Raw genomic sequence first — 18,886 nt, forward strand, 5'->3', positions numbered from 1 at the left:
GGCTTTCTCCCACAAATAGTCCTGTGCTCGTGCTCCGTTCTAACCCATCCCCTCCCACAGCCTTCCCTGTGCTCCTTCTCAACCCACAACTGTTCCAACCTTTTGCTTTTCTGTCCAGGATTCGTTTTGAGTTGTTTATGATCCCATAATCCCCCCCTGCCCTGTACACAGAGGCTGAGCCTGGATGCACACTCGACTCCCACAAAAAAATAGCGTGTTTTAACCTGTGTGTGTGTGTATGTGAGAGAGTGTGTGTGTGAGTGTGTGTGAGTGTGTGTGTGAGTGTGTGACTATGTGTGAGAGTGTGTAAGTGTGTATGTGAGTGAGTGTGAGTGTGTGAGTTTGTGTGTGTGAGAGTGTGCATGTGAGAGAGTGTGAGAGAGAGTGTGTGTGAGTGTGTGAGTGAGAGTGTGTTTGAGTATGTATGTGTGTGTGTGTGTGCGTGTGCAGAAACACGCATGTGGAGGTCAGGGCACAACTTTGGATGCTGGCCTTTGCCTTCCACGGTGAGGGAAATCAGAGAGCTGCAGGGGATTCTCCTGTCTCTCCTGCTTGCCATCTCACCAAAGACTGCTGGAATTGCTGACGCTGCTATTAAAGGCTTTTACGCGGTTGCTAGGGGATCTGAACTCAGGTCCTCAGGTTTGTATAGGCATGTGAGCTCTGAGTGACCTCTCCAGCCCACCAATACTCTTCTTATAGCCCTTCTACAAGAGTATGTGTGTGAATGTGTGTGTGTGCTGTATGTGTGTAAGTATGTGAACATATGTGTATGCTCATGTCTATGTGTATGTGCATGTATGTGTGGTCTGTGTTGGTATGTGTAGGCTGTTGTGTGCATGTGTTGTGGTGTATGTGTGTATATGTGAGTATGTGTGTGGTAGTATATATGTGCATGTGTGTGTGTTGTGCTGTGTGTGTGTTTTGTGGTATGTGTATCAATGTGTGTGAGTGTATGTGTGGTATATATGTGTATTCGTGTGTATGTGTGTGTGTGGTGTGTGGGTATGTGGTGTATGTGAGTGCCTGTGTGGTGTGTGTGTGTGTGTGTGTGTGTGTGTGCGTGTGTGTGTTGCCTGCTAGCAAGCCCCACTGATCCTCCATTCCCTGTTTTCACAGTCCTGGGGTTACAAACACAGGCTGCCATTACCACCCAGCCTTTATGGAGCATGCTAGAGATTTCAACAAGTCTTTGAGCCTCCAAGAAAGCACTCTTACTCACTTCGTCACTAAGCCGTCTCCCCTGTGTGACAATACTGTTTTTAGAGTCCTTCACAGATGACTGCTAAAACCCTACATGATAAAAGCAGCCTGGCTGGACATTCATTCCTCCAACAAAACAGGGTAGTTTAGAGTGTATTAGTCAACCATGTTACGGTCAGCCTTAGACACCAGACAGAAGCCGTCTATTAGCCCAGAACACAGGAAGAGAGAGGAACAAAGAATTTAATCTGTCCCTCTCCTGCCTCCTTAGGCACCAACAAGAGTGAGATCTGAAAAGATCCCAGTAGCCAATGGCTACATCTTATCGTTTTCAAACAATGTTTAAGGGTCTGGAGAGGAGAGATGGCTCAGTCAATAAGCGCTTATCATGCAACCATGATGGTCAAGACTTGGGTCCCTAGCACCCACCAATTAAATAAGAGCAGTGGAAAATTCATGCCTGTAATCCCAGCACCGGGAGGCAGACAGGAGGCTCTCAGGGGCTAGCACCTAATAGAACCAGCAGGCTCCAGGTTCAGTGAGAGACTCCGCCCCCACTCTGACTCCCCAGCATCGCCCAGGTAGGCATCAACCGCAGGAGATCTTGGCCTCCGGTTCACAGCACAGCTAAAGATGACCTTCTGACCCTGGAATCCTCACCCTCCAGAAAGCAGAGGTCACCAGCTTTTGCTTTCCCACCCAGTTCATGCCTTACTAGGGACAGAACCCAGGCTTCACACTAGACGACCAAACTACACCCCGTCTCCGAGGAAGCCGCCGTTCTGTGGCCGACTTCAAAATAAAAGAATCTTCATTCTTGCACAGCTCTGCTCTGAAGTCTCTCTCATCTTTGTTAGAATGCCAATGAAAGGGAGTTGCTAGTTGCTGAACCCATGAAAGGGTATTTCTCTACTGTGGGGCACTGCCTAAATACCTTGCCGTTCCTGGACACATACTTATTTGTACTCTCACTGGGTTTGGCTGAATCAGTGTTTTCAATCCTGGCTTCCACATCAGAAGCATCTAGGGATTTCTTTTAAAGATTGAGATGAAGCCAAGGCCCTGCTCAGGTCAGTGAGCCAGAACTCAGGGGTTGACTCAGGCAGAGGGATTACTTTAAAACTTCTCAGAATTTAGATGTACAGCAGGGCTGGAAATGAAATACAGTTCAGCAAAGGACACAGTCTTGGGGTTGGGGTGGGGCAATTGCTCGGTTGGTCACATTCTTGCTCTGCAAGCATAAGGGCCTGAATTCGACCCCCAGAACCTATGTAAAGATGCTGGACATGGTGGTGTGGGCTTGTTCCCAGGGCTGGAAAGACTGACAGAGAAGGGCCCCTGTGTTTCTGTGTTTACTCCTTAGCCAGTCTACCTTACTTGGAGATCTCCAGGACACAAAAGAGCCTATCTCAAAAAAAAAAAAAAGGTGGGGTTGGGGGGAAGCATTTTAAAGTAAGACACACCAGAAGTTGTTCCCTAGCCTGCAGTGGAATGAACACATATGTGCATGCACTCCCACCCTTACACATATGTACATCCAAATGTGTACACACCACACACACACACCCACACACACACACAAGTAAGAGTAAGGTGGTCTAGAGAGATGGCTCAGCAGTTAAGAGCACTTGCTGTTCTTTCAGAGAATCCAAATTCTAGTCCCAGCAACAACCATCTGCAGCCCCATGCCCACAGAATCCAACACCAGCTTCCGGCCTCCTTGAGCACCCGCCACGCACATGGTAGTACACTTACATGCATGTAGACACAGCGCTCATGCACATAAATTAAAAGAGATGACACTAAAAGCAATGGCATTTGAAATGCAGATGGGAAGGAGAGAGCTGCAGTCTCTACAGAGTGGTGAACTGAACAGACAAAAGTACAAAAGTACGTCAGAGCTGAGCAACGGGCAGCTGCCTGCAAGCACTCCTCCCCTAAGCGCCGCGGTACAGCACCTCCAGAGCTGAGTGCAGGTGTGGTCAGGCCCAACCCAAAGCATCTTCCTACATGACTCAACCTCAAATCCTGTTTGGGGAGGAGGCAGGTAATATAAACATAGGGCCTTAGGGCCTTTCATTTTCACTGCGAACACTCTCCTTCGAAGGGAACCCTGGGTGAATTCTGCGGGTGTGATCTTTTGAAAGGGTGGAGCTCCTTAGCTAGTCCTCACAGACACAGCAGGACATAGGCAGAAGTATTTGAAAGAGCAGACTGGAGAATTTCCTGATGAAGCTGAGCTTCTATTTAGTTGTTTGTTTTCCTTTTCCATGAATGTGTTTTGTTTTGGTCAAAACCACCTTTTACTCTCCAACTCTTCTTAGGACTTTCCCCATCTCCTTTCCACTGGATGTCCTCTTTCAGATAGATGATAGATAGATAGATAGATAGATAGATAGATAGATAGATAGATAGATAGATAGATAATAGAGGTGGATTGGATGAATGCATTGGTAGACTGAAGGATGGATGCACAAAAACACAGAAAGATAAAGAAAGACAGTTGGATAACATGTAGGTAATAAGATAGATAGATAGATACAGACAGATGATGGATAGAGAGATAGACGACAGACAGACAGACAGATAGATAGATAGATAGATAGATAGATGAGACAGAGAGAGATAATAGAGATGGATAAATATGTGGTAGACTGAAGGATGTATGCACAGAAAGACAGACAGAGAAAGACAGGTAGGATGGCAGGTAGTTAATATGATAGACGGACAGACAGACAGACAGTATCCTCTGAAAGCCTGTGGATGTTGGGCCGTGTACTGCAGCCTGAGCAACCTACCAGGAATCTCATCCCTGAAGAAAGAAACATCATCACTCCCAGCAGTCATCAGTGCCTCTAGCTTCTGAATATATGTGTAGCCCTGTGAGTCACTTCCCGTCCACAAGAGAGATGAACATCTAAAATGTCTCTTAGGCTGGTGAGATGGCTCAGTGGTCAAGGTGGTTGTCTCCAAGCCTGATGACCTGAGTTACTTATATCCCCAAAATTTAATCCACTGCCCTCGCCTTTGTGCCATTTTAATCCCCTTAGCCACCGCCTCTATTCCTACCTGAAGAAGGGCCATTTCTGAAATTTTCAAACTTGGTGTTGTTGTTACAGTGACTTCTTCCTTAATACAAGGCTCAGTACGTAAAGATGACAATTTTTAAGGATCACATAAAAAGGATTATTCCAGAAGACTTACAAATATGCAAGGCTTACAAATATGCAAGACTTACAAATATGGCAAGGGAAACTTTGCCAGTTCTAACATAAATCCATTAATCCAGTCGTTACTTAATGAAGCCCGACCTTAACGGAAAATCTGCACAGGAAGGAGGGTCATGAGGCCCCTCCAGCTCACTCAAACCACAGGAAACTCACACTGCTGAGGGCTGGTGGCATTGGAGAGAATGAAGCCACTGTCACCAGAGCTCATTTAATTCATGTTTTGGCTAAAATTAAATAAAATATCATGTATGACTCAACTTCTCCTTTTTTAATATAACAGCACTTCTGTAAAGCAATCTCTGGGAAATTGGGAGCACCAATCAGGTTGCTAAAATGGCAAGCCATGCACTGTCTGCTAGCCAAGGTCATTCTTTTTAAAAAGGGATTTGTTATTGTTGTTATTATTATTATTATTATTATATGTGTGTGTGTGTGCAACCCAGTGAGGCCAGTAGAGGCCATGAGACCCCCTGCAGCTAGAGTTACTGGCAGCTGTGAGCCACTGGACTTGGTGCTGGGAACTGAACTCAGGTCCTTGAGGGCATCAAGTGCTCTTAACCACTGAGCCTTCTTCTCCTCAGCCCCTCCTTTATCCCAACTGTACGGAGGTTGCGATAGCCCTCAGACTCCATCTTGTTTTCTATCCAAGCAATCTGATGACATGCCGGGTGTCTCTCCTACTCCTACCCTGCCTCTGAAACACCTTTACTTGTCTTCCCACCTTAACTTGGAGACTCACAATTAAGCAGCCATAGGAAGGGCGCGCAGAGTTAGTAACCACCTTCTAGGTTCACGGGGTGAAGTCCTGCTCTTCTTATATAAAGATGCCTGTGTTTGCTGATGTGCCAGGCACCTGAAGCTCTAGGAAAAGGGGAGTCGCAGAATGACAGCAACTAGTTGTCTGTTATATGTCTTCCTTTATTTACTTGTTTATCAGTTTTGGTATTTTGAGGCAGGGCTCCTGTAACTCAGGCTGACCAACTTGAACTCTTGGTCCTCCCTGTCCCATGCTCTAGGATTCCAGGATTGTCCCAACATTGCCCAGCATAGCACACACAGCCTTCCGTAAATGGCAACATGTGCTTCCTGAGAATGGTGACATAGCCTCAAAAAGACAGACTGTGAGAGCCTAAGTCACGTTTTAGGTTTTAATTACTATGCCTAAGAGATTCATGAAACAAAAATGCCTCTGATCTGCAAGCCCCTTGCCCAAGAACAGATAGTTCCTGAAATACTGGAGGCTGTTGTTTATGGGCTATAATAAGCCACATGTTTTCATTCCCCTAAACAAGTTTGTTTGACCCATCTGCATCAGATGTGCTTGATCATATGTGGGTAGGAGGTTTGCGGGCAGGAACTACATCAGGATGTACGCTTGCCCCTGATTGGACCTGATGGGAAATATTTAAGTCCCTGCAAACTGTGACTTGGGGCCAATTTCCTGGGAAACTGGGTATGGACCTGGCCAGAGCCCATCCACCTGGCCAGTATTTAATTAAAGCTTGCTTCAAATTTGGCTTTAAATCGCGGTGGTGTTCTCAACCGGTAGGATTAACAAGATCCCATGGTGCCCAGAAGAAAGGCCGCTGCCCCCACAAGCAAAAGAGAAAAAAGTGACTGGTTGCACAGTCTGAACTCCACTAAGATGGAATAGAGGGGCAAAACCCCTCTAGGTGTGACCTGGAAGAGGAAATTATCCAGCATCTGAGCTTTCAAAGCAAGAACTAGGCGTCTGGTATTGGTCCCCCCTGCCCCAACCTCACCACAGTTTAGTTACTAGCGTGTATGAGAGGGGTATACACGTCTTTAGATTATGTGCACGCATATGTGTCTGTGAATGGTACCCATCAGTACAGTGCCCAAGGAGGCCAGAAGAGGGTGTTGAATCCTCTTGAGCTGGATTAAGACACAATTGTGAGCCCTACTGTGTGTGCTGGGAACTGAACTAGGGTTCCCTACAAGAGCAGACTATGCTGAGCTGGCTCTCCAGCCCTACCACCTCAGGGTTTTACCTTAGACTCACATGGAGTGCGCAGTGAAAGAACACACTAACTACAAAGGAGAGGAAGATGAAAAGACAAGTTCTCAATACGTTACAGCGTTTCAGTGGATGGATGGTCCTATTACAGCTTAGGTAGATGGCTGCATCTTTCTGGGCCTCCATTTCCACATCTGCAAAATGGGATGGAAAATTATACCCTCTCAGAAGGCAGTTTTGTGATTTTAAAATGGCATGCAAGCGAACACATTTTTCAGTTAATAAAGTGTTGTACTCATGCAAAAGATTAAGTGTAGACTATTCACAGTCAGGTATGGTCAATAGGTTGTCTTCAAGCCTATCAGACTACAGTCCCCAAGCCAAGCTGCTGTTCTTTGCCCATTTCAGTGACAATAAAGAAATTCAAGTTGGTTCTCTAATCTGCTTTCTGGGCGATGGTTTCCCACCACTAGAGAGGTGGGTAAATAACAACTTGGGCAACTTGTGTGTGTGTGTGGTGCTGGGAATTGAAGCCCAGGCCTCCCAGACGCTAGGCAGGCTTCCCACTCCTCACAAAGGTTTTGTTTTTAATATTTGTCATTTCATCTTAATGTTCATTTTAAACATTCATTTTAACATTCATTTCTACCTATGAGGACAGTTAAAGACATCTGATGTGTTTCTAGATTATATGGAACAAAGAGGAACATGGACACTGAGATGACTCATCTTGACAGTCCACTTGGAACACAAGCTTGTGTCTATGAGGTGTATCCAGAGAGACTTAACTGAGGAGGGAAGACCATCCCTGAGTGTGAAAGGTCCCACCTCACAGGCTGAGGCCTTGAACTGAATGAAGAGAAGGCAAACGAGCACCAGCAGGCCTCTCTCTCTCTCTCTCTCTCTCTCTCTCTCTCTCTCTCTCTCTCTCTCTCCCTCCCTCCCTCCCTCTCTCTCTCTCTGTCTCTGTCTCTCTCTCTCTGTCTCTGTCTCTCTCTGTCTCTCTCTCTCCCTCCCTCCCTCCCTCCCTCCCTCTCTCTTTCTCTCTGTCTCTGTCTCTCTGTCTCTGTCTCTCTGTCTCTCTGTCTCTCTCTCTCTCTCTCTCTCTCTCTCTCTCTCTCTCTCTCTCTCCTTCCTGACTGTGGGTGCAGTGAGAGCAGCTGCCTCACGCTCCTGCTGCCACGCCGTCATCATCATAGTCATCATCATAAGCGGACGGGAAACCCAAACTGTGAGCCCAGGCAAGCCTTCCTTCCTGAAGCTGTTACAGTCTCAGACATTTGTCACAGCAATGAGAAGGACAGCCAGCAGGGGTGTGAAATTCACTAAAGTGGCCCTGCTGTGTCCCTGGTTACTCCGACAGAGTGCACACTGACCTTCCTGAATGCAGTCTAAGCTCTACTTGGAACCAGTATGTCACCTGGGTCCTCTAATCTCTCCATTTTCTTCTCACCTTAGGACCCTAGCATTTATGGAGCACAAGAGCCAAGTAGTTGACACCCTGGTGACATCAAAGTGAAGATGGACTAGAAGCAACACCATCAATGACACTCCCACACTTCCCAGGGTTGCCTGCAAAGCCCCTTCTGCAGCCTACTACAGCACTGATCACCACCAGCTAGCCTTGTTTCAGGGGATGTGTATTGTTTCTCATTCCTCTTCCCAGAACTTGTAAAAGATGAACACCTCAAGAAATAGTCAGAAAACACGGCTGTTTTGATTGGCAGAACATGACTCCTATAGACGCTGGATACCTAGGCCATTTGTTTTTTATATACAGGGAGCTGCAGGGGATGAGAAGAGGACCCAGTCTGTAAAGTGTCTACATGTAAACAAGAGGATCTGAGTGCAGATTCCCAGCAGCCAAATGAAAAGGCTGAACAAGGAAATGCTCCCTTACTATCCCAGCACTGGGACGGTAGAGACATGAGGATCCCTGGGGCTTGCTGACCAACATGTCTAACCTAATTGATAAGCTCCAAGTTCAGAGAGAGACTCTGTCTATAAATAATAATAATAATAATAACAGAAAGAGAGAGAGCAAGCAATAGAGAGAGACACTCAACATTCGGTCTCCACATGCATGCTCTCTCTCTCTCTCTCACACACACACACTCAGACACTCGCACACATATATTCACACATACATTAACTACATACACACACATGCAGCACGTACATATGAACACCAAGAGAAAAAGAAGAGGTGGGCGGGGAAGTTGCTATTAAACAGTGGCAGAGATGACTCATGGGAGCTAAAGTTAGAGCTGTGATTCAAGAAGATATCATTGAACTGTTCAGAAACTGGATGCCACCAGCTCAACTGTCACATGGTGGTACCGCTTATCTACATGGGCCACAAAACCAAGTCACGTGCTGGTGGAATAGGGGAAGGGTGACAGCGGTGGGAGAGATAAGAGAGGACGGGAAGAGGAAGTAGTCAGAACGCATTTATACATTATGAAATTGTCAAATAACAAAATTAATCATCATTAAAAAGAAACCGGGTGTTCTTCTATGCCCTGGAGACTCTCAGGGCATCTATCTCACTAATAAGTGGGCAAGACATGACACTCTAAGTTTTTGGAAGTGGCTAGTACTGTCCTGAACAGTGTAAGTGACTATATGATGACCATGAGCACTCTCCCATCAACTCCATCATTAAAATCTTGACAGATAAATGCTTTGGCAGTTTTAAAAGCTCACTACTGGCACTGGTATGTCAAATTAAGAGTCTTGCCTCTCAACCATTCCTGAAAAGTATCAGACTATCAAGACTAAGGTTATTAACTTTTCTTTCATTTCCTCTGACTCCCTAGAGTGGGTAAAAGCTCAGGCCGTGCACACCTGCTGTTTGGTCTGAATGCGCAATGTCTCCCACAGGCTGGTGTTTGAACACAGCATCTCCAGACGGTGGCACTGTTTGGGGAGCTTGTGAAGTCTTCCAGACCACAGCCACCCTAGCGGAGTAAGTCATAGGGGTCTAGTCTTGCAAGTGGCAGCTACTTCTGGCTCTAGCTTGAATTGTCTGCTCCCTTGTCCTTTTGCCCACATCCTTTTAAGGCATGACAAACTCCTGTTATGGGGTCTCTGCCAGAGTGGCCATGATTTCTGCACCATGCCTGCCTCGTTTACAATGGACCCAAACCAAAGAATCTATTTACCTTTAAGTTGCTTTTGTCTGGTATTTTTGCCACAGTGGTGAGAAAAACTAACTCACACAAAGCCTGAGGGATGCCAGTCGTTACTCCATGCCTTCCTCAGAGAGGGAACATCACAGGAATGATCCAGTGGATAACTGGGTGGCGATCTGCCTGTGAGCAGAGCAGGAAACACACAGTTCCTGGAGCCCAGGCTGCATGCACACTGGTGTTGCCTTATGGATCCGAGAACACAGTGGTGGAGGGGAGAGTTAAAAGCTTTCCCAAGCGTCCTCCCAGCTCGTTCCTGCTAAGCATCCACATAAGGTCTCATATTCAATTGTTACAACTATGTCATTCTAACAGGGCTTTCCTGAAAGAGTCACCTTTGTGATAAGGACATTTGTACTACTCTCAGGCAGGAAAGAAGAGTCATCTAACTCTCTTCTTCCTCAACCGTCTCCCACCCATCCCTTCTCCAATAATCCCGGTGGCAGAAGCCAGCATACAGTTCATACAAAGGAAGGTAGCCGGGCCAGTAACTCTCCTAAGCAATATGGCTATTAACTTTTTGAGTTCTGTGGACTTCTAGAATCATATTGTCTGAAGTGATGGACAAAAGAAGAATTACATCAAAGACAAATGCAATGTATGAAAGAAAAACAAGCCCTATAACCCCCTCCCAGTGCAGCACCCCCAAACTTGCAGAATGAGAGCCTGAAGGTTGAGCAAATCTACACTGTAGACAGTCACAGGGTAGATTTCTCAAGATCCTACAAGCCCAGAGTTCTATGAAACATACCTGTAGCTATAGGTAGCAAAGCTCTGGCAGTAATGCTTGATAGCCAGAAGGCAAGGATTCTAGGTTCACAAGCCTGCTCCTTTGACTTTAAAAACAGTGAACTGACAACAGCAAGCTACGCCACAAGCACATAAGCACGTGTAGGGAGAACACTTGCTCGGGGGATGGAGAGAGTCAGACATAGACAGCGGTTCCCCTGGAGAGTTTTCAACCTAATACCGAAGTGAGAAGGCATACACCATAGGTTAGCGAGTAGCCAGCAAATAAGCTTGCAAGAGAGGCAGTGAGCAAGAGAAAGATGGGGATTTAAATCAGTTCACAGGAGTCAAAGATGTAGCCCAGCTGCTGGAGAGATGGCTCAATGGTCAAGAGCACTTGCTGCTCCTGTGCAGGATCTGGGTAGGATTCCCAGTGCCCACACGGTGGCTCACAACCATGAGTGACCTCCATGGATAACCCCCTACTGGGGATGTGGAGACAGGCAGACATGTGAGGCTCCCACCAGGCAGGCTAGTCTACATTGGAGAGATCCAGGCCCACAGAGAAGAGATCTACACTGAGATGTATAAACTTTGGATCTAGCTAATCTCACTGAGTAGTGCTTTTTATTTGAAAGTTCTTTACAATAAGGTTTTAATTATTTTAAAAATGAGTTGATAGCATCTAAGAAGTTGTACAGTTGTTCTCTAGTGTTCCCAGACACACACACACACACACACACACACACACACCAGGAAAATACATGCACATACACACACATACACACATGTACCCTCACATATACCATAGACACATCCTCCTTTCCCACACATGTACCCTCACACATACCACGAATATATACACAAATGTATATCCTCATAAATACAATAAATACACAACAAAATAACTAATTAAGTAATTAATTAAACAGGAGCCAGGGAATAAAGTATCCAATAACAGAATGGGAGATGAGGGAGTCCCAGTCTGATTCAGGCGTGTTCCGATGAAATGGATCTGCACGGCTCTGCCTAGTGTGTGCACCAGGCACACCAAAGAAGACTCTGACCTCAGTGGGGAAGGCAAGTCACGTGGTCACCGAGGATTCAGGGGGAGAACCCGCAGAAGGCTGGGCCAAGGGAGATTCAACTGACAGAAATATGTGAGGCCTGATTAGAGACAGTCAAGGGTGACCAAGGAGAAGCCCATGAGCCGTCCTCGATGACAGAAAGTTGGTGCTGTGGTCGCTTAACTGGAGAGTAAAACTGAAACCAAGTAGCCCTGCATTTCACACAAGCAGGTTTTGGCTGTAAACACAGCTCATTACAAGGATCCAGGCACTAAGAACTAAGTCAGGCTGATGAAATGTTGAGATTTGACGCAACAGGAAGCAGCATGAGACACAGAAGGCAGTGGAAATTTTTTATTCTTTTTTCTTTCTTTCACTGCAAGTACAGTTCAAATGGCAAAGGTCTGAAAAAAAAAGGTGAGAAAAGAAAACTATTGGAATGATCGGAAACTTGGTCCTGAGAACTGTTTAGTGTTACAGTATTACTTAGGAGGCATTAATCACTAACCAGAACTGAGAATTCTAGAAGATGAAAGTAGCCAGGGTTTAAAAACTGCCTTAGGATTGACTAAAAATACAGAAGCCAGTCAGCGGGGGCACACGCAGAGCAGTTAGAAGTCAATGCCCAGTGTGTTGGGGGAAAGTCTGATACGTGCTTCCTGAGCTTCAGCGAATTGAGTTCCTCAAAACAGAAGAGGAAGATTGGAAAGGATGGGGGATGGGCTGGTGAGAGGGCTCAGGGGGTGAAGGTGCTTGCCACCAAGCCTGAGGACCTGAGTTTGGTCCCTGGGGCCCATACAGTGGAAGGTGAGAACTGACATTTCAAAAGTAGCAATATTAACTGTCGGTAATTTATAATTTGTTGGGCTTGCTTCCACATACTTGGCACTAGACACAGACGATGATGCCACACATTGTGAGGAATGCCACGGAACAAAGATGCCAGCGTGGATTAAAGTCTACACAGGTCAAGGTGGACTTGGATGATGTGACCTGACTAAGAGCGTATATACCATAGAGAATCAAATTCTTGGGAGGGTGAGATGGGCATTTGGTGGCTGAAAAGCCCAGGGAGGCTACAGTGAAGGGAACTGCCTCAGTTGACTGGCAGCTGGCCAGGACACAGTCCATGACAGGCCTAGTGTGGCGGCTACTGGGGTTGGTGACGCTGGGGACAGCTCCCCTAAGAATCCTCCTCTTCTGGAGCGATGGGTCCAGCCTGCAGGACCCCGCTGACATCACAGCAGACAAGTAAACCCTCTTGGTACATGCTTTCGGGGGATCCTGACAAATGCAAACTCCAAGGTTGTAGGTTGTGGGGAAGGGCTCAAGGTTCCTGGGGATGACAATCTGCTGGACCAAGAGGAGCAGTAAGTATTATAAAACCTTCAGTTTGCCACCAACAATAGAAACAGACATCTACTGGGCTCAGTGTCAAAGCTCTGGGCCTCAAATTTGGGTTCTTGACACATGAACTCACGGGAGGAGGCTGCGGAAGAATGTAGACCGAGCAAGGCCACAGCTAGAGGAGACGGGGACGCCTGGGGCATCAGACAGACTGACCCCTGAGCTCCAGAGCAAAGCCGGTGATGAGAGTGCCCTGCGAATGGTGACCCGGGACGTTTTCCTAGCAGTGGCCCTGCTAAAAACAAGAGTGCCCTGCATGGGCTGAGGCGTCTGCGCTCAACCTAGAACCACACAACTTCAGAGACCCCAGATTGTCAGTCAGGGGTTGTGGCTTGGTTTCTATTTTTATGTATTTTTGCAAAGCAGATGATATCAAATGACCATTTCCTCCCAGAGCATTATGTAGGTTCTAGAGAATAAATTGTGAACATGATAAGTGGTCATGTGAGAGTCACTGAGAGTCCTGTACTTGGATGTGAAAGACGGTTATGCAGATAAAGTACTTGCCTCGAAAATGTAAGGACCTGAGCTGTATCTCAGCACCATGTTAAACACTGGACATGGTGGTCCGCCTTTGGTTTTCTTTTGCTACTTGTTCATTTTTTGATGTTTTATTCTTTTATCAAATAAATATTTTGACTAATTCGTTGACAATGCATTTTGATCATATGGACCCCAAATCGTCCCAACTCCTCCCATATCTACCCCCTCCTCCTTATCCCCCAACTTCATGCTCTCTTTTTAACAAACTTATTTTCATAACCCATCAGCTCCAATTTGTGTGGGGTCATCCATTGGAGTGTGACTGAACTAACTACCAGGAGCCACAGCACTAAAGAAAATGAACCCTTTGTACCCCAGAAGCCATCGTGGTACACAACCAGGATAGTGAGAGACCCTGCCTCAAAACCACAAGGTGGATGGTCCTTGCAGAATGAAAGTCAAGGTTGCCCCCACCTCACATACATGTGTCGTGCACCTGCACACAGATTCTCCACCCCACACACACACCCCAAAATATCCATACCCTCTGCCTAAAAAGGGTCTGCGAACCAAACAGAAATGCAATTACAGGTCTCAGCAGCTCCTCCCTGCCTAAAACAGCAGTCTAGAAGCTGCCAGGCCACGGCAATGCCTGTCTTCTCTAGGAGTATTTTAAGGAAAGTGATGGACGGATCTCTGAAGGGCAACAGAGCACTAATTATACCCACGCACGTTTCCTTTCCTGCCCAAGGCACATAGACACTCCTTGAGTCTTCTTCAAGATAAAGTCCCTCCTGATTTCTCTACCATGGGAAAGACCTTGTTGGACGTTTTTTTCCCACTCGAGGGAAGATCAGAACCAGACACTGTAACTGACCAAAGAGAGATGGCATCACCACTAGACAAAGTAAGGCTGTCTTGAGTCAGGCATGAGTTCCAGCTGAAGCAAACCCACCATTTCCACAGTCTGTCATTCACACACCTGCTACAGGGAATTCTTAAAATAGCTAAAGTAATAGATCTTAAATGTTTTTCCTTAATAATAATGAATTTAAAACTCCAGGGAAATGATGGGTCTGGCCTGTGAGGATTTGGGTAGTTTTCTATTTGGATTAATTCAGGATCTAATAAATGTTTTCTAAGTCAACTTTGGTAAATGTCCCTACTAGCATAATGAATTACATGCTTCAGGGGGCAGGCAGGGTAGCACAGTGGGTAAGGCCCACATGCAGAAGGACCTGAGCTTGGATCCCTGGAAATAATATAAAAAAGCCAGGCACAGGGATGGAGAGATGGTACATCAAGAATGATGTATGCCATTCTTGGAGAGGACCTGCGTTTGATTCTCAGCACCATTGTTGGGCGGATCACAATTGCCTATAATGCCAACTCCATGGGAATCCAATGCTTCTGGCCTCCATGGGCACCCTACTCACACGCACACACCCACACACCTACACATAACTAAAAACAATAAAAATGAACCTTATTTTTTGTTTAAAGTCAGATATAGTGAAGACTTGTAATCTCAGGACTGGGGAGGTAGAGAGAGGCTCCCTGGCCCTAAGCCGAATTGGCAATCTCCAAGCCGAAGACAGAGCCTGTCTCAAAAAACTGTTAGGGCAAGAGAGATGGCTCAGTGGATACCAGCGCTTACCTAGCAAGCTTGGGGCCTGAATTTTAGGGACCTCTGTGGTGCTGCGACAAAAGAGACCACATCATAATGCAGCTGGAAGGAGAGAACCAGCCCCCTAGGTTTTCCTCTGACCTCTACACTTGCACTGTGGTAGGCATGCACCTGTTCCCCATTGCCTGATACATGTGTGCACATGTGCAAGCTTGTGCTCACACACACACACACACACACACACACACACACACACGAAAAGAAAGGGAAAGAAAAGAAGAAATCTCTTCTAGTCCAGTTCTCATCACAAATAATTAAAAGCAAGCCCCGATGAAGCCAACACTTAGGAGGTTTGCCTGGACACCTTCCTGTGCCTGATGCCTCAGTCCCCCACCTGCTGTCTGTCACTCTAATCTCAAAATAAGGGTCAGTTTTGGGTTACCTTTCATTTAAGATCAAGGTCTTGTGGTAATTACACATTTCCAACTCCGTGTCTCCTTGGCACGGGACGGGAACGTGAGGCAAGTAATGAAGGCTTTAGCTGAACCCGAGCTGGGGGGGGGGGGGGGCTGAGGAGAAGGTTTTTGTTTGGTGATGCCATAGCGCAGACTTCAGTCTGTTTGCAGAGGGTGAGGGGGGTTGGAAGGGAAGGCAATCTTAACTGTATGTCCTAAGCCAGGGAGTGAACCCTACCATTAGGGATAGCTTCAAGTCTTGAGGAAGGTGATGTTTACATGTTTAAGAGGCACTCTGTTGAGAAACTAACACAGGAATCTGGCTGTGAGAGTGAATATTTATTTAGAATTATTAGCATGGTATTATAAAAAAGTACAAATAGAAACCTTTTTTAAAAACCAAATCTCATTCTCACCCAACGACCTTGTAATATCTTCTACTGTAGGAAAAAAAACCCTTCTCCATCCTTTCTCTAAGTCTCAAACAAGAATTTATCATTCTTTACTTTTCAAAGTAAACTGTGCTTTTATTTACGTGTATGCGTGTGTGTCTGTGTGGGTTTGCTCAGGACAGAAGAGGGCTCAGATTTCCCCAGAGCTGGAATCCCTGGTTAGTGTCCAGAGTGTATGCTGGGAACTGATCTCAGGTCCTCTGAAGAGCAGTCTTGAAGCCATGTCTCCAGCCTTTCAATTATTTATTCCTCAATAATTTACAAAACTATCTTCCCATTTCATAATTCATCATAGGCAATACCATCTAAATATTTTGGTGTGCCTCCAGACTTGGGAAAACATCCAGCAGAAAAACAAAACACTTGCAAGGTTTCTTAATTATTGTTTGCATTGAAGATTCTTGTTGGCCACAGTATCAGACCAGGAGCTTGGCTTCCACCAGGCAAAAGACTTGAGGTTACCTTCAAAATGCAAATCCTCCTGGATTTACGTCTGTATCGTCTAATATACACTACGGCCTTGAACTCCCCGAGTCCTTCCCAATATAGCGCCTGTCTTTCTACAGCTACCTAATGTTCCCGGTGTGTAACTCCACCATGGCTCAGCTGAGAGCCCGTCATTTACGGCACACTGTGCGTGTTTGCCTCGAGGCCATCTGTCAGGTGTGACATACATGGTACTCGGATCGGGCCTCACTTTATTTCACTAAGGAAATGAAACAGGATGACATACGCTAAATGCTGATGCAGTAGAAACATATTGAATATATCATTATTTCACTTAACTCTTTGCGTCTTCTCGCAGGTGGAGAAATGTTGATGTCGGCTGAGACAATATCAGTACTCCATAAGAACCGTGGGTTCAGATCTCCAAAACAAATCCTCTAAAGACTTACTCTATGTGCAGGTGGAGAAATGTTGATGTCGGCTGAGACAATATCAGTACTCCATAAGAACCGTGGGTTCAGATCTCCAAAACAAATCCTCTAAAGACTTACTCTATGTGCAGGTGGAGAAATGTTGATGTCGGCTGAGACAATATCAGTACTCCATAAGAACCGTGGGTTCAGATCTCCAAAACAAATCCTCTAAAGACTTACTCTATGTGCTGGTGGAGAAATGTTGATGTCGGCTGAGACAATATCAGTACTCCATAAGAACCGTGGGTTCAGATCTCCAAAACAAATCCTCTAAAGACTTACTCTATGTGCTGGCTAGTTTTCATGCCAACTAAACACAAGCTAAAGTCATTTGGAAAGAGGTGGCCTCGATTGAGAAAACGCTCCTACCAGACTGCCCTGTGGCAAGCCTGTGGTGCATTTTCTTGATAGAGGGGGACTGATGTGGGAGGGTCCAGCTCACTGTGGGCGGTGCCATCCCTGGGTTGGTGGTCCTGGGTTCTATAAGGAAGCAGGGTGAACAAGCCACTAGGAGCAAGTCAGTAAGCAGCATCCCTCCACGGCCTCTGCATCAGCTCCTGCCTCCAGGTTCTTAAGAGTCTTGATTCCCTGCCCTTACTTCCCTCGGTGATGAACTGTGACAGGAAGGTATAAGAAAAATACACCATTTCCTGGCACATGGCTTATGGTCATGGTGTTTATCACAGCAATGGAAATCTAACTAAGAGACTACAATTAGAAAACCCACTCGAGAGGTGTCTTTAGTATTTCCTAACATACAAGGAGATCTCAGCGATGTTCCAGGCCATAGGACGATCTCAGAGAGCTCCTGCCATGGTTAGTAACTGTCCATAAAAACTCCAGATCCATCGGTTATCAGGTGTACAGGACAATTACGTCTCTCTGTGTGAAAGGAGGTCACAGAGTTTGGGGGTGAAGGCAGTCACCTGAAGGCATCAGTGAATGACCACCTCAAAATAAATCCCTCTTTTTAAACAGTTTAGATGTTTACTAGATGGAAAGCTACTGTGGCATCCATTGAAAACAGGGACCACCCCTTACTATTCCTCAGAGTCATGCATGTTCAGCTGAAGCTGCAGTTCTCCAAACTGTGTGCTTTAACGGACCTGTGGCTTGGAGCGGAGGAAAGGGTTTTACTTCTCTAAACTGTCCTAGGATCCGCGATTTTAAAGAATACTTGAGAAGCGATGAATTGCTCTGAAGAAGTGTTCTTAACACCAGAAAAAAACCGCATTCACCCTGTGCTAATAATCTGAGTGTGGGGAGATGAAACCAAGGCATTGTAAACCCTGGAAGCTGCTGCAGCAGAGCAAGTCCAGCAGACTGAGCCCTCCTTCCTGCAACAACACAGCTGACCTGAGCTTTCCTCTCCCGAGAAGATGGCCAGGCTCCTAGCTTTCATTAGCCGGAGTATTCTCTGCTCCAGGAAAACAGGATGCCGTGAGCAGATGTAACTCTTGACCAATTCTTCTGCAGAGGATCATGGCTCATGCCAAGCCCACCCACACACTTGGAGGACGCAGGATTAGAATGCCATGGACCAAAATGGGTAAAGTCACAAACCAAACCAACACACTGCAGAACCAAATGAGTCATACCCCCTTGTGCCTTGACTGACGAGACAACTCCCCAATGTTTGGAGGACCTGGTTGAACTTTAGAAGGTCTTCCTTGCTCAAAGACCTTCCCGAAAATGGGAGCCCTCGCTGACATCTTGTCTTTCTCTCCGTGGCCTGTTCAGTCATGAGGGGATGGAGACATGACTCAATAGTAAGCGCGTGGGCTGCTCCTGTAAAGGACCCAGCACAGTTCTCAGCACCCGCATCAGGCAGCTCACAAGCACCTGTAACTCCAGCTCCAAGGCGGCTGGCCCTCTTCTGGCCTCCACAGGCACCCACATGTGCACACTAGCATGCAGATGCACACATAAATAAAAATAAAATTTTAAAAGCAAGACACTGAGAAGACGGAGAATCATGTCTTCTAACAAGCTCTCTCCCTACTCTTCCTCTCCCTGCCCCCTTCTTTCCTCATCCGCTGTAAAGTATAAGGTATCCAACCAGAGGTCAGGAAGGCCTTCACAAAACCACCCAAACATCCTTTGCAGGCTGCAGATGTAGGTTTGGGGAAAAGAATTTTGGCAAT

General features: G+C 46.3%; 1 protein-coding gene across 2 annotated transcripts in view; it reads right to left on the reverse strand.

Moving 5' to 3' along the window:
* Tgfbr2 (transforming growth factor beta receptor 2) overlaps positions 1-18,886 on the reverse strand; it is an 89,873-nt gene that overhangs the window by 63,145 nt on the left and 7,842 nt on the right. Inside the window, exon 2 of one of the 2 annotated variants that reach the window (XM_013117089.3) lies at positions 6,531-6,605. The exons of the other annotated variant lie outside the window; for it this stretch is intronic. Within the exon in view, the coding sequence (XP_012972543.1) occupies positions 6,531-6,605 (75 nt within the window). The remainder of the gene's footprint in view (positions 1-6,530; positions 6,606-18,886) is intronic. 2 annotated transcript variants of the gene reach the window in all.

This window comes from Mesocricetus auratus, unplaced genomic scaffold (assembly GCF_017639785.1).
Source record: "Mesocricetus auratus isolate SY011 unplaced genomic scaffold, BCM_Maur_2.0 Super-Scaffold_100691, whole genome shotgun sequence".
Classification (NCBI taxonomy): Eukaryota; Metazoa; Chordata; class Mammalia; order Rodentia; family Cricetidae; genus Mesocricetus; species Mesocricetus auratus.